Source organism: Coenobita brevimanus, chromosome 24 (assembly GCF_032717465.1).
Source record: "Coenobita brevimanus isolate Jiangsu-jjx chromosome 24, ASM3271746v2, whole genome shotgun sequence".
Lineage (NCBI taxonomy): Eukaryota > Metazoa > Arthropoda > Malacostraca > Decapoda > Coenobitidae > Coenobita > Coenobita brevimanus.
Genome location: NC_136977.1, coordinates 42280686 through 42297551, shown reverse-complemented (window position 1 = coordinate 42297551; position 16866 = coordinate 42280686). Strand labels below are relative to the sequence as shown.

The 16866-nt window shown below is 41.8% G+C and overlaps 1 protein-coding gene across 1 annotated transcript; it reads right to left on the bottom strand.

Annotated features, from left to right (window-relative positions):
• Nucleotides 1-10142: 10142 nt before the first annotated feature.
• Nucleotides 10143-11069, bottom strand: LOC145393363 (uncharacterized). Its single transcript, XM_080267462.1, has one exon. The coding sequence runs from the start codon at nt 11067-11069 to the stop codon at nt 10143-10145; it is 927 nt and encodes a 308-aa protein (XP_080123588.1).
• Nucleotides 11070-16866: the final 5797 nt, after the last annotated feature.

Sequence of the window (16866 nt, the reverse complement as noted above, 5' to 3'; positions counted from 1 at the left end):
AGAGAGAGAGAGAGAGAGAGAGGGTGATAAAAATAGACGATACAGTAAACATAATGAGAAGATAAAGCAGAAGAGAGGACGTGTTAATGGTGAGATGGGAGGATCAGTCAGGCTATCAGAATAATTTAGAGAGCATCAATAATAACAAGAAAAAAAAAAAAGGTGTTGAGAAGAGAGGGTGGTGAAAAAATGTGTAGGGAACAAAGTGAGAGATGGAGTGAGAAGACGAGAAAAAAGTGAGAGTGAAAATCAGTGAAAAGTGGTTATCCGAATGATATAAAAAAAAAAAAAAAAGCAGGATGAATGAAGACAAAACTGCCCGAATGATTAGAAAGAGGAGATGAGAAATATAGATAAAAATGAAAAGAGAGAGAGAGAGAGAGAGAGCGTGTCTGTTTCATGCGCTTACCTGAAGTAATCACAGAACAATAGCAAATGAAAGGAAAACAGACCGAGAAAATTAGATATGAAAATGATAGGCAGCTTAGGTAGGTATGGATGAGGGCTTGTTAGTTGGTGAGATCAGGTCACGATGGGCTATTACCCTGAGATGGACAGGTCATTCAGGGTTATCTGACATCAGGTGGGAGAAATTAGACCTGATTTGAGGCGCCTGATTGTTTCAATTAAGTTGCGTGAGATGGGTGCGGCTTGGGACTGACAAAAAACAGGAACTGATGTCGCTTACGTTCTTCTTAGTAGGTGCTAAGAAGCTGGAATAGTAGGCTACACACGCACACCATCAACACGCACACGCACACGCACACGCACACACACACACACACACACACACACACACACACACACACGCACACGCACACGCGCGCACACGGGCTCACACGCACACACACACACACACACACACACACACACACACACACACACACACACACACACACACACACACACACACACAAAACTCGTTGTAACAACACAAATCTTATCCATATTGCTAGAAAATGTTCTAAGGTATCTATCATATCATCAGTAGATCAGATTTACAAGACGCAGCTCTTCCTCTCAAGAGGTGACAATGTCTTAAAAAAAAAAAAAAAAAAAAAAAACTCACTATCACTATAAAAACTGCGTGGACGGGGCTGAAGGCGGTCGAAAGAAGAGGGAGTGAATATGAGAGCCTCGGACTCCAGGTAGAATACCTAATGGAAGCTTCCCTAATTGAAACGCTCTTGATGTCTGTCCCTGTGAACCTTGTCGCTGTTGAAGTCTTCTTCTCTTCTGACGGTTTATTCTTTTCAGGCAGAAACAAAAACAAGAAACAAAAGAGAAAGACTGGAAGCCTACAGAAGTTGAACTTTCAAATTAGTGTCGAGATGACTGAAAATCCTGCGTTAACAGGCTGGATGTCATTAGCAAAGGCACACTGAGGAGTTGCATAGACGAAAAGCTGAGTAATGAAGGAATGACAGCACCGGATAACTCTTGCATTAGACAGACGGACAGAAAAGGAGTGACAGTGTGTAGCTAGATGGGTGTTGCAAGACCGCCTTAATTATATCGCAGTTTCCTTTGTGTGTGCTACATACCCGCCTTACTGATATCACAGTTTCTTTCATGAACAGAATCGAAGAACAAATGCTGCTAGATTTTCTGACGAAGACTTGAATGTGGTGCGTGTGGAAAGATCTGATCACATCCCATTGTACTGACCCTCATTGCCAAATAAAGTCCAGTAATAGGGCATCATTATTAACAAAAGTTTCTCTTTGTCGTCTACTGTATTCTATCAGGTGAATGATGTAACAACTAGCATTAAACGAGACTCACTTGGCTATTACAAAAACTAAATGAGCAAAGTTGTATGCAAGCCCCTAGTTTCTGAAGACAATTTCTGTAGAACCTTATGAGGAAGGAATGTGTTTATTTTCTCTCTAGCCTCCTTGCCTGCCCTCAGTAATTTGCTAATCGAGTCTAACAAACACACATACCCTGACCGAAATAATGCGGGTACTTCTCTACACCTCTGCGTACTAAGTTTTAATATAATACGGTCTTCAGAGTCAGATGGGTGAAATCAATCAAATATCAACCACTGATTTTTGGATTTCTTGTCTGGATTTGGACTGGCTAAACGTTAAAGTACACCTTCCTGTACACTAAATTTCTTTTCTTCTGAGACCAGGTATATGAAAATCGTGCTGTTATTTATTGATACAAAAAAAAAAAAAAAAAACACACAGAGGACAAACTTAATTATCTCAGAAGTGTTACTGTTCCGACTACGATGAGCCACATTAAGATTTTGCATTCAGAAACTGTGTAGAAAATGTGGCAGTGGATAAAGGTGATGGGGGCGCTCACCATCCACTCACCTGATGTAGTGCTGCTCTCGGGTGTCTGCCCTTTCCTCTCCTCCAGCCTTCGTTCCATCCATCCTCTTCTTTCTTTCTTTCTTTCATTCTTTCCTCTTTCTTCTGCCTGCGGGTGACTTTACACTCCCTCTTGTGTCTTTCTTTCCTTCATTCTTTCCTCTTCCTTCTGCCTGTGGGTGACTCTACACTGAGTGACAAGCCAAATGGTTTCCTGTACACCAGGAAACCATTTACTAAGCTGGGTGGTAACCATACAACCAAAATTTGGCTCCTGGTGGTTTATTGGGTAATAAAGGTGCTCCAATCGGATTGAGCCGGTGAAGGTTTATATCCAAGGGATGGTTGGGGTTTATTGCTCACGTAATGCCACTCAGGGACGAGTGAGGCTGGTCACTCTCATCTTAAATGACAGGACCAACTTTCCTAGCCCCGGGCTCCTACGCTTCTCATGGGGCAACGTAGGATTAGATGATGGATGGATGGATAAAGGTGACCTCGTATTACACTAACCATTATTTGTTCCATTTCTCTCCTCAAAGCTGATAACTGGCCGGTGAAACACTGAAATCTGCTTCTAGTCAGGTAAAGGGGAACAGCTCAGAATCGTGTGTTTAGTTACAGAGATACGGAAAACGCACAGCCCAAACTTTAACCTCAATGATCTCAACACTCGCGTCTAGTTGAGTCTCCATTCTTAATAAGAGATATTTTGCATTCAGACCCCGCAAACTCCATTCAGGCTTTGCAGTCAGGCTTTGCATCCAGACTGCATTTAGACTTTGCATTTAGACGTCGGACAGATTTACACAGACTGCATACAGACTTTACATTCAAACTTCGCACTGGATTTTGCCTACAGACTTTGGATAGACTTTACACGGACTTTGCACATAGACTTTGCAGTTAACCTGGTTGCATTCAGACTGTCAGAAAGTGCAGAAAATGTGTCAGAAATTTGGATAACGATGACCTCATTTTATATTGATCATGCATTGTTCTCAGCTGTTATTCTGTTCAAAGCTGGTAACTGGCTGGGTAAAAACAAAATTCTACCAGTGCAAATGGAAAACAGCTCACGTTAGTATCACAAGCCATCCCACGATAAGAGATCAGGGGGCGAATGGTACCGTGAGAAGTACAACTAGACAAAAAATATTCAAGATAATATTAAAGCTACAGTGAAGACTTGTTTATCGGGGGAAAAATTATTCAAGATCCCTTATCAATATGGCATGTGACTCCCGACCTCCCGCCTTATCAGCTCGTTAGTCAGACGCGGGTATCAGGCCAGATCACATCCCACGCCACGCTTCTGAAGCAAGTGACCCGCTGTTGATAGCACAGGTGGGCTCGTTCAATAAAGCCATATCAGACGAATATGGGTCAATGAGATAGAAAGTACTAATGACTGTCAAGGATACACTGAACCCATGCAGTCTCTCTCTCTTTCTCTCTCTCTCTCTCTCTCTCTCTCTCTCTCTTCAATAATAATAATAATAATAATAATAATAATAATAATAATCTATCTATCTATAGCCCGACGCCCTAATCCCGCAAAGGGTGGCCGCAGACAAAACGCCTCCAAGTCGCTCTGTCACCCACCATTTGACTACCCTCCCCCCAACTCACCCCCCCTCCCTCATATACCTCTCAACTCCATCCCTCCACCTCATCCTCGGTCTACCCCTCCCTCTCCCTCCCTCCACCTCACCTACATACACCCTCTTAGTCAGTCTTTCATTCTCCATTCTCTCCACATGTCCAAACCACCTCAGTGTATTTCTCCTAATCTTCTCAACCACATCCACATCCACCCCACAATGTTCCTTCACTTCTTCATTCGTCAACCTGTCCCTCCATGTCACTCCACACGCTGCTCTCAAGTAACTCATTTCCACTGCTCTCACTCTTGACTTGTTCCCCTCTTGCAAGGTCCACGCCTCGCTTCCATACGTCAGGGTAGGGATTACAATACTATCATGCAGTGACTTCTTAACTTCCATACTCACCTCCCTATTTCTCATCACTGCTTTCAGTGAACCAACAACCTTCCTTCCCTGCTGTACCCTTTCACGCACTTCATCCCCCAAAGTTCCATCCTTACTCATCAAACTACCCAAGTACTTGAATGCACTCACACTCTCCATATCCTCACCATCCAACCTCACTGTACATTCTGTGACTTCATTCCTCTCAAACACCTTAACTTTACTTTTGTTTACATTAACTTTCAGCTTCCTCCTCCTACACACTGTCCCAAATTCATTCACCAAACCTTGCAACTCCCATTCATCTTCACTCAACAATACTGTATCATCAGCAAACAGCAACACCGGAATCTTCCAAATCTCACCCTCATTCATTAGAGCCACCCCCACATCCACTGCCCTACCCTGCACCTCCTTTACAACCCCATCCATGTATATATTAAACAGCCATGGTGACATCACACAACCCTGTTTCAGTCCCACATTGAGATAAAAAAATTCACTCAGCTCATCATCCACTCGCACCGTAGCCCTAGCTCCTTTGTACAAACTCTTCACAGCATTCAGCAATTTCCCATCCACTCCATATTTTCTTAATACCTTCCACATACCTTGCCTATCTATTCTGTCATAAGCTTTCTCAAAGTCCATGAAGGCAGCATACACTTTCTTTCCCTTCTCTAGATACTTCTCCACTAAACATCTTAGAACAAATATCTGATCTACACACACTTTTCCCTTCCTAAATCCCCCTTGTTTTTCTTCAACTAGCTCCTCTGTCATATGCCTAACCCTATCAATGAGTATTCTACCATACATTTTACCAGTCACATTAAGAAGGCAAATACCCCTATGGTTACCACATACTTCTCTCTCCCCTTTTCCTTTATATAGAGGAACAATTATACCTGATTTCCAGTCCTCTGGAACCCTTCCCTCTTCCCAAGCCAATCTACACAACTTCCATATCCATTCCACAACAATCTCACCTCCATACCTCAGCATTTCACCACACACTCCATCATCATCATCATCATCATCATAATAATAATAATAATAATAATAATAAACCATTTCCCCTCCTTTACGAATACTACACACTGACTGCCCTCAACCCATGTCGTATTTCCAAATTATATTGAGTTCAACCCCAACACTTTTCTCCCCCCCCCCCCAAATTCACGTCCGCACCATCTAATTCTTCCCGCGTCTCCTCCTTCCTTCAAACTTAGCGGGTAATTCCACAGACTTTAATCTTTCCCAGGTCACTCGCTCGTATTTAGTAAACAATATTCCTGACCTCACATGCTAACCTCGTAAAATACCTCTTAAAATTTCCACAACCAAGCATTCATCATGAAGAGTGAAGAAAATAAGCTTAACTAAGGGAAATGTAAAGACCAAAAACACATTCACCTCTTTATTACCACCAAAATGACACAAACTAAAGAGACACAGAAAAAAGTAAAAAAAAATCCATATTGACTCAGGTGGAAGTCAAGTTCATGTATGACAAGCATTGAGAATAAATTTAAAGTACGGGAAGGAATTATTACTTCTTTATTATTCTCAAACGACGGCTGACGACTTATTGCATTCAGACACTGCGCACTGCACACTGAGCCAGACGATTTTATTCGCCACAGGAAATCCCTCCGTCGTCCAAAGGCAGATATCGAATTAGTTTTTACAAATAACAGACAAAGGAATAATGAAGGACCACTTACAAAAATAAACTCGTAAGGAAAAGATACAAGAGAGCTTAGAAATGAAAAAATGGCTCTTTAAATACTTAGAAAATTTTAAAAAATAAGCTTCTAATTAACCCCTAATATATGGGTGAATAAATTACAATAAATACTCATGATAATAATATGTTTTCCACACATCCATTACAACTAAACAACAAGAAAGATACAAAAGAGCTACAGATATCTTCATGGACGTATACAAGAAGAAAAATAATACATTGACAAAAGGCTTCAAAAACAAATCACACAGCCTATAATTTAAATAGAAGGAAATGTAGATGTACAGTATTTTGAAGGATAATTGGGGGAGTGAATGGAGGAGTCACGGAATATTCTTTAGAGAGCTCCTTATTCAAACCTGCTTTCCTTCTGCGACTTCTACAGGAGATTCTTACCACCCTATGTGTAAAAGTAAAATTCGATAGGACGACGATGATAAACAATAATGATGACGATGATGATGATGATGATGATAAAACAGAGAATCTACTGTAAAACTCATGTTACACGCCATGGGACAGAGGTAAACAGTCCATAACATCAACTTTCCGAACAAAATGACATAACAAATGACGCATGACCAGGAGAGACGTAAATGAGATAACTGGAGCCCAAAGGAGAATGGCACATCGGCGGGCCGGACGGTGGGAATAGTTTGGGGTTAGTGAGAGGTAAGTAAGTGGTAAGTTCAGTGGATAAGAGGGTGATCTAAATGAAAACAAACTGAATAATGAACATACTCGATAAGAATGACGCGGAGGGCAAACGAACTGATGATTTTTGAAGCAAGGGAGGGGAGTAACTGAGGCCATGAAGCTCAAATTTGGTGGTAGGCTATGGAATGAGGGGAAATGGGTGAACGTTTCCATGGCAATATCAAAGTGAAGCAGAGAAAATAAATTACCTGAAAACTAAAGGAGAGAACCTGTAGACGACAAAAAAAGAAACCAAAAACCTCAGATACATGGCAGAAAACACAGACGATAAGCAACAGAAACATAATCAACAGAGACAGTCATGGTAAATGGATGTAGAATCGACTATGACAGGAGATGAGTTATGGGCGAAGCGAAGTGAATATAAAGGCAGGAATGGTGATATGAGGCGCCCTAGGCAAAACACACACACACTCTCTCTCTCTCTCTCTCTCTCTCTCTCAAACACACACACACACACACACACACACACACACACACACACACACACACACACACACACACACACACACACACACACACACACACACACACACACACACACACACACACACACACACACACACAATCCTCACCAAACAACCTCACTTCCGGCAAGGAACATCCATCATCACTTGTATGCAATCGCCCCCATTATGTAGATCAACACCTATACGAAATCACCCCCATTTCACGCATCACGACCTCTGCATAAGCGACCAGACAAGCCTTCATATATCCCTCAGTTTCGGCCCTCTCACATCCCTTCACCTTCATAAAACCACAAAATTAATGGACACTTCTACATAACCCGTACAGAACAAATAGCACTACATAATACCCACTCAGACCTAGACAGCCTCAAATATATCATACACTCTTATCTGTACTATCACCGATGACATATGTAAACCTTCATCTTACATAGTCATAACCACACAGATCAAGTCAATACACCCACTGCTTCATCACAAATCCTACCATAACCCCTCCCCCCCCACACACACAATCACCAGTACATAAAACCATCTCTACGCAACTGCCCCTACATATATCCCACCATATCACAAATCCCCACTTAACCCTATAGACAACCTCTGCCATATCCAGTCCTACATAAGGGTAACCTCCACTTCACAAATTAATCCTTCATCACTACACTGTCACTTCACAACATTTTACTTTGCTGAGAAACGTTAAGCAGAATTATGGAAGGCCTCATAGAGCGAGATGGCTGAACAACCACAACCACAACCACCTTCTTTATATAACCCAGGAACTCCAACACCCAAGGCACAAATCTGGAAGTGTTAACAATATGGCACATAGATCATGACTAGAAGTACTATTGACGTAGTTAACTATGCTCCCTTTACTTTAACCTGGCCTAAAATTGCCATCCGTCCATCTTGAAGGCTGAGATATAAAAATAGATTAACACTAGAATATGATGCTAATCTCGAAGAAGTGCTGAGAAAATGATCTAGAGTCGTAGTATTGTTTTAATTCTACAATATTGCTACATGAAATAAACTGCAAATGGACGAAAATCTGGGCCAGGTTAAGGTGAAAAGACTGCGCGCGCACACACACACACACACACACACACACACACACACACACACACACACACACACACACACACACACACACACACACAGATAGACATAAGGCCAACGCAAACCCTCAGCTTAAATAATTGGGCAAACCATTTTCTTGTATAGGAACATTCTTCACATCACAAATATATTCTTATTAAATACTCTAATTATTCCTCAATAGCATAAAATTACTCGTACATACTAAAGGAAAACAGTTACACATGGGACCAAATTCTCGTCAGCCTGAGAGGTTTTCTATAATGTCCTTTACTATTTATTTAATATTTTAAGTTTTACTATTCTCGTGTACGGTGTATTTATTAGGTTTATATTAACACTAACTGCATAAATAGGAGAAAATAATGACGTATAAGATAAAAAATACTCAAGAGGTTCCAGGGAGCCTCCAAACAGACGAGAATACGAGTGGCACTGCAACCTATGACACCTGTGAATTTATTAGGATTATTCTCATCCTAATTACAGTGAAAATATACTTAAATACGGGAGCAATACTCTTTTAGGTTAATTCATATGTCAGGTTCCCATAAAATATAATCTATATTCTGCAAAAACATTTACAAAAAGAAACAAATATCACTCAAACCAGCAGGGGAAATATACACGTTCAGCTGCAGTCAGTAGTTCGTTTACACTGCCTCGAAATGGTGTCAAAGCCTAATGAGATCTTGGATTAACTAACAATAATTAAATTGGGATGGACGGGTTGTAATCTCTCCAGTATATCGGGATTCCAGACGTGTAAAGGGATTATTGACCGCAGCCCTAAGTTCACTGAAGCAAACAGGCCACATTAGCTGACCTCCTGTTTAGTCCTCCTTTATTTTATTCTTACTTTACTCTTGCTAACGCCAGACATGATTTTGCTCTGATTAATAAAGTTGTTTCGTAATAATGGGATTAGATTATTTTTATCGCCCTTAAAGAAACAGGGCCTTCCTAATCTAAACAAGATCGCGTTGTAACTGGCGGAAAGAAAAGATGCAACAGATACATATTTTTTAAAATAATCTATACAGTATGATGAAAGTAAACCTCCAATTTCTGAGTCATTTGTGAAGTCTGTGATGGGAGTAAAATGTCTGACCACTACCTACAAATGCGCTCTGTAACGTGGCATCAGACTAACCACAACTAATATCCGCAACATGCACAACGATCGGTAGAAATGGAGGACTTCATAAATCTACCTTATATCTCCGTTTTGAGATTACGGCCATTCATTTCAGATACATAACACAACATTCTTTGAAACATAAGCACCATGACACTGAGAAGGATAGTCGCGTTCATAATAATGGATACACATCTACCCGTTTTGTCTAATGTAGGTTCACTGTCTACTATTTCCCCTCCTGCCTGGTGCAATGATGATCAGTGCACCAGGCAGTGAGTGAAATTGTTCCGCATCTCACTAGCAGTGGACACTACAATTGATACCTCGAGTAGATGTGTATCCCTACTTATGAACTGGCTGTATACATGATGTCTATTTCTGTATTCTAACTCATTAAATTAGTGGGAAACAGGGTTATGACGGTGATGTTGATGATGACAAGAATAATGTATGGACCAGTATTACAGTTGAGAAAAGTACATTATCAGGTACTGTCCTCCCACTTCACTGTCTTTCTCATAACCAGTACATCAGAGTCATGATAATTTCTCTCCACCTAACCACTGTGTGATAAGAAAACTCGGTTCGAATGTGCTTGTGCGAGTGTGTTTGTGGGCTTGTGTAGAATGTAAGGGGGTGTCAAGTGACGAGCGTTTGTTGTTGATGCTGCTGCCATGGGATGTACGGGTTGATGAACAGCTTAACAGGGTCAGTGTGCGAGTCTGACGGGCCCGCAGAAAACGTGTCTAGGTCGTTTATCGGTGTGGCCTCCCCGGTCTCGCACAGCAGCGTGAACAGGTCCGTGTCCTGGGCCACCTGCTGCTGCTGCTGCAGCGGCTGCGGCTGCGCTTTGCTGGGGACGCCATCTGCGTTGACGAGGGTGACTTCTGGTTGTTGGGGCTCGTGTTCCTCACCAAAGATGCTTGAGAGGACCCAGGTGCAGGTGTCTTGGGGAGCGTTACCGTCCAGCATGTCCTGCAGGGACCTGATATAGGCTGAGGCCAGCCTCAGGGTGGCGATTTTAGTCATGTCGGTGGCCGGCCGGCGTCGGCACACCCACCAGGGCAGCACGCCACGCAGGCTCTCGAAGGCATTATTAATTTGCCGCATACGGCATCTCTCGCGGGCGTTGGCGGTCTTCCTGCGGTACCTTGACAGCGGGGGTGTACGCGGCTTATGATCCAGGGGGTCCTGCAGGCTCCACTCAGGGTCACACAAGTAACGCGTCTTCAGTGACCTGGGTCTTAGTTGGTACTTGACCGCACAAACCCTTGGCCGCCTACAGCCCACACCCACCCGACCCTGACTTTGATGTTTGCTGTCGTGATCCCTGTCTCGGTGTTTGCTGTCGTGAAGGTAGGTTTGGTGATGACTGCCGTCGTGGTGGTCGCTTTCGTGGAGTGTGGTGCCATGGTGTTTGCTGTCGTAATGGTCGCTCTTCCTGTCACCATAAGTCGATCCGCAAATGTCACTTCGGTTGTTGTTACTGTCCACTGCATCACCAGCCAGCAAGGTGGTTGTACCTCCGTCTAGGCACTCCATCCGTGGCCTCTTTGACGGAATCATTGTTACGTTGCTGCTCCTTCACCGGTCTCCTTATCGGTATATCAGTGCTGGTATCTCACTATCTTAAAACTCTACTGGTGTCTCACATTTCTTTAAACTCAACTAGTGTCTCACGCAGTTGCTATCTGTACCTTGAAAATAAACAGCACTTTAGTTTATGGAGACATTTATACTTTTTCTGCATATTCTGTCCTTTTAAAGAAATCTGCGTCCCTTATAAGGTCATGATGGAGAAAATACGTGCTTCACATCCAAGTGGCTACCCCATCCCATGCACCGCATTAATTTGATAAAGGGGATGATAAGGTCCGGAGAACTATAATGGCCATGTGGCAAAGAGTTCAGAAGTAAGTGCTGGATGTGCTAAGTAAATATCACATGCGCTCAGAGTCGACTGAGAAATATAATATGTGCTTAGCCACGTGCGCTTTTGTGAGCTTAAAATTCAGTACTAAATCAGCACTGTATGAGTACATGTAGAATTCAATATTAGATGCGCTCAAATTCAGAGGTATATACCAGACATAAGCACCAACAGTTCAAAAATTTATCCAACAGCAGACGGGGTTAAAGCAGTGTCCAAGTGTGATCAGGTCGGATGGGGGAGGGGGAGAGCGAGCACCCTCTCTCTACCAGCTCTTCCACCACACTGGCCGCCCACACCTGACACCACCAGCTTCCCGTCTCACCTCTCCACCTTTCCCTCCCTCCAGTGTGCCACATCTTTACCTCTCCCCTGATGAGCTGTTTCTCCCGATGCTTAAACCTTCCACTTATTCATTCTGCTTTATAATCTTCCAGCATTTGTAGGGTCATTTACTGTCTCTTCAATTTTTTCGATCTTGTGTCGTTTTTGTTGCAACGGTTGCAGTGTTACACGGTCGTAATCTCTTGAGCTTAAGTGGGAAATTCAATATCTCTTCCTTCCCAGTTTGATTCTAAATATGGCACAGTAATCGAGATAGAGTCTTAACCTCTAGACCTCCGGAGAACTCTCAGTGGCGAGTAGCATAACCCAGCATGGCCCAACCCACCTTCAGCAATCATCCTCTTTTCTTATGTTCTTATGGGTTAATTCTCTCTCGTCTGTCAGTTTTGCAAGCACTGACCATTTTATCAAGATACAAGTAATTACAAAAGATAATTCAAGTGCACTATTAAAGTTAAATTAATCATGCGGTACTTGTAGGCCGGCCATGCCCGACGCTACATACTGAAAGGAGTGAAACTCCATGGGCGTCTGCCTTTCCTCTGCAACGATCCATTTTAACAGTACACCACACTCCCTCACACCCTCAAATATTCGTGTAATCGCCTCTGTATACTGGAAGCGAATCATATATAGTCAAAGGCAAAACACTGCATCTATTTCACATTTCAGGCATATCCATCAGCGTCCAAGATGACATTATTAAAAAGTATCATCTATGGACAGAGAAACCTACCATGCCTTTCTCAGCTCAGGAATATTAACCAGCCGAGGAAAGCTAGATGTAAAACTGAAATATCTGGACAAATTTCATCCTTGACTATAACACACATTTTCCTAACACTTTCCCTCCCTCTCCTTACACCTATCACGACGAGCAGGTGCCACTCGTGAGCCAGGTGTGACTCATGAAAAGCATCTCTGTGCCAAAGGTTGTTTTGGCTAAAGAGAAAAGTATATGGCCACATCTACCAAGGAAAATTCTGATATGGGAAAGTGGGTTATGATGATGATGATGATGATGATGACGGAGACGACGACGACGACGATGAAGACGCTAACAATGACGATGATGATAAAAGTAACAATGACAATGATGATAACTATCAATACCCATTAGAAAATAAATACAAGTATATGCGATAAATTCCGCAGACCAGTTTTAGAGCGGATGCAGCAATGTCGCTTGCGGTGAGAATATGATGCATAAATCTAATGAATAAAACTGACTTTCATTTCAGTTTACGACCCGCCCAAGGTTTCTGAAAAAAATCAGGACAAAAACGGGTATCTACGCATACGTGGCTAATCATGCGGTTAATTTTCTCATCGCGGCACGAAACTGTTCAGGCTTATCAACTTTTATGGGTTAACACAGCACACTAATGTTTTCTACTAATGTTTTTCTTGATAACTATTCTACCTAATTTAGGGGAGAATGCTTTGTTCTCCAGGATAATTAGTAAACCTGACTAATCATGTAGGTAATTTTACCTGTCGGATGAATCAGAAGACTTTAGGTTATTTTTAAAGGTTTATTCTTGCTACCATCAGACGATTTTTAAAGATACTTTGAGATTTTTCGAACAGGAGGGATTCGATCTAGGCTTAAATCAACCGCTATATTACTTGAGGTCTTTCCTACGTTAAATTAATCTGTCTAACGATAAGGAGCCGGAAAATACGTCATCACATTGAAGGGATGAGGCGCATTAACACCATGACGTATTTCTGTAGCTGATTATTGCTACTACTGGGCGATTTTATATTCATTTTATTTATTTACTGTGGGAGAGCCCCTAGTGGTAAAAGCGCTAATGAATGCTATACACAACCCCCCCATGACGAAATGTATATCCCAGAATAAATCAATAAATCGTCAGGAGATGGCAACAATGTACTGATAATTGAAAACGACGTACTCGGGTTGATTTTTTTTTTTTTTTAAATCCCGGCAGGAGTTCTTCCAAGTCTGTTCATTTTTATTATTCAATTCTCAGAAAATTAAACCGAGTCTTTTAAAATGCATTCTCACTACTGTCAGACGATTTTATACATCTTGGTTAACATTAACCTGACGTGAAGGGGTTAATAAGGACCCTATCTAACCCCTTACCAATTCGGAAAATCAGTTCGAAGCTGCATAAAACCGTCTGAGATTGCAATATGTAAATAAAGAATGCAACCACGTATTGAAGAGCTTAACACTTTTCTTCTGTTGATTTATTTTTGCTACCTTGAGACAAATTTATTCTGTTTACGTGAGAATTTACGAACTGAAGGCGAGAGAGAGAGAGAGAGAGAGAGAGAGAGAGAGAGAGAATGTCGCCGTCTAAAGGGTTAAGACTTACGATGATCTTTGACCCTAAGCATCGTTACAACAACCCCCCCCCTCTCTCTCTCTCTCTCTCTCTCTCCGCTTTTCAACCTTTTCTCCAATTTTTTCTTCATTCTTTTTATTCTTTCTTCTTCTTCTCCATGTGTGTGTGTGTGTGTGTGTGTGTGTGTGTGTGTGTGTGTGTGTGTGTGTGTGTGTGTGTGTGTGTGTGTGTGCGTGCGTGCGTGCGTGTCCTATTTTCCCCTCCCCTCCCTCACCTCACCCTCAGCACAGCTGTCCTAATATTACAATATTACCCCGTCCAGTAGGTGACTCACACTTGGGAATTTTGTTGGTTAATCCTGAACAACTTTACTCAGCCAAGGGAAGTGAAAGGATTACAAGCGATCTCAGTAACCTCTTCCTGTGGGTATTATTCTGGCTGGCACAAGACGATTTTATTTAGCTCAACCACTTCAGCCAGAGAACCTCCTTTAAAATTTGAATCTAGCTAGAAATACTTTTTATCTTACGAAGGGCCTCTGTTAGGAAATGGGGTTACAGGAGTTTGATTCTCACCCTTTCATCATCAAACGTCTCTCCTGAGCTTTATAAAGTCGTATAAAAAGATAAACTAGAAAGCCCTCAGAAAGCGCATACCTCCGCCAATGCCGTTGTCATTAAAAGGGATCCGGATCCGCCCCCAAATTTAATCAATTCTTTCCTGGTCCACGGCCCACCATTCCCCAAAATTTCATTGAAATTTATTGAGAACTTCTGGAGATATTGTGCGGGATACTCCGGATCCGGATCCGGCCCAAATTTTAATCACTTCTTCTTTGGCCCATGGCCCACCATTCATAAAATTTCATCAAAATCCGTTCAAGACTTTTTGAGTAATCCTGCTAACAGACAAACAGACAGACAAACCAACCAATGCTGGGTAAAACATAACCTCATTGGCGGAGATAATAAGATACATTACTGAAGGGGTTAGCACAGGAATCCCCAGTTTGTAGAAAACTGTTCTATCCTATACTAGTCTCATTTTAGCCTGGCCCAAATTTTCGTCCTTTTGCAGCTAATTTCACATAGACCAGTGGAGCAAAAAGACAACACAATGGCTTTACATACTTTCCACGACATTTCCTCCTGACTAGCATCGTAGTCTACAGTTTATCTATTATTACGACTAGGCCTTCACCATGGGATGAGGGCAATGTAAAGCCAATCTATCACCGTTTCCTCCTATAATCTATCACTGTTTCCTCCAATAATCTATCACTGTTTCTTCCTGTTATCTACCATTGTTTCCTCAATAATCTATCACTGTTTCCTCCTATGGTCAATCACTGTTTCCTCCTATAATCTATCACTGCTTCCTCCAATAATCTATCACTGTTTCCTCCTATAATCTATCACTGCTTCCTCCTATAATCTATCACTGCTTCCTCCAAGAATCTATCACTGCTTCCTCCTATAATCTATCACTGCTTCCTCCTATAATCTATCACTGCTTCCTCCTATAATCTATCACTGCTTCCTCCTATAATCTATCACTGCTTCCTCCTATAATCTATCACTGCTTCCTCCTATAATAATCTATCACTGTTTCCTCCTGTTATCTACCACTGTTTCATCCAATAATCTACCACTGTTTTATCCTGTTATAATTTATTACTCTTTCCTCCTATAATCTACCACTGTTTCCTCCAATAATCTATCAACAAAATCGATAAGAAGCAAAACAAATATAATCATTCTCGATGGTACACACACTACATCAACATAAAAAGGTCCACTGCCAGTCAAGGTGTTCGTAATGAGCCTTCAGCAACATTCAAAACTCCCGCCGTCATTAACCACAGACGCGTCTTAATGATATATCGCCATCTGATCCATGTGCTGCATTAATTAAACCTTCACCTGCCACGGACGCACCTGGTTATTTGATCAGGATTGACAACAGACGATTCTGTTCCTTACATGGTCTCTGCAAAGCTGGCGAAAGCAGTTAATCATTTGCGAAGTAAAATATAAGACTACCGGAGAGGCAACACTACGAGAAAATGGATGACACTCCCCAAAGTTTTTTTAATTATTATTTTTGTTTTAAATGTGCAGTCAAATACTGTACTAAAGTTCGTTCGCCTCCCCTGCCTCATTCTCATCACTGGATTCACAGATGTTTAAAGATGACATAGTGGATAAGGGTGCATAATATCAACCACAGACGAATGCTTACGTACACCTCAATTCAGTAAGTCATATTCAAGCGTCAATGTCCTCAGGGACGAAATAGAGACAAGAGAGGTGAACGAACTTTAGTATTTGACTGTACTATAAATACATGTATCTGTAACTCACGAACAGAATCTCAAAAACAGGGTAGAGGTCACGTTCGAAACCAACTCTCCTAAAGCCACCGTATATGCGTTCGAAGCCATACAGAACAGAAGCCTGTTTGGATGGTTGTTCACGTCTTGGGATTCTACGCCGGTCTTTTTTTTTTTTTTTTTTTTTTTTTTTTTAACAGCTTCTGGACTATTACGGACTCAATCGTAAATCTGAAAATGGAACTTCGAGATACCGACTCAGGTGACTGCATAGTAACTTTCAGGTCAATCGGTCCAGATATAAAGACGTGAGGCTGTGGGAAAGAGCGTTTGGAAAGATAAAAACAAAAACACCAGAGAGAGAGAGAGAGAGAGAGAGAGAGAGAGAGAATGCATTAATAACCTACAAAATGGATACTATAAAGTCAAAATGAA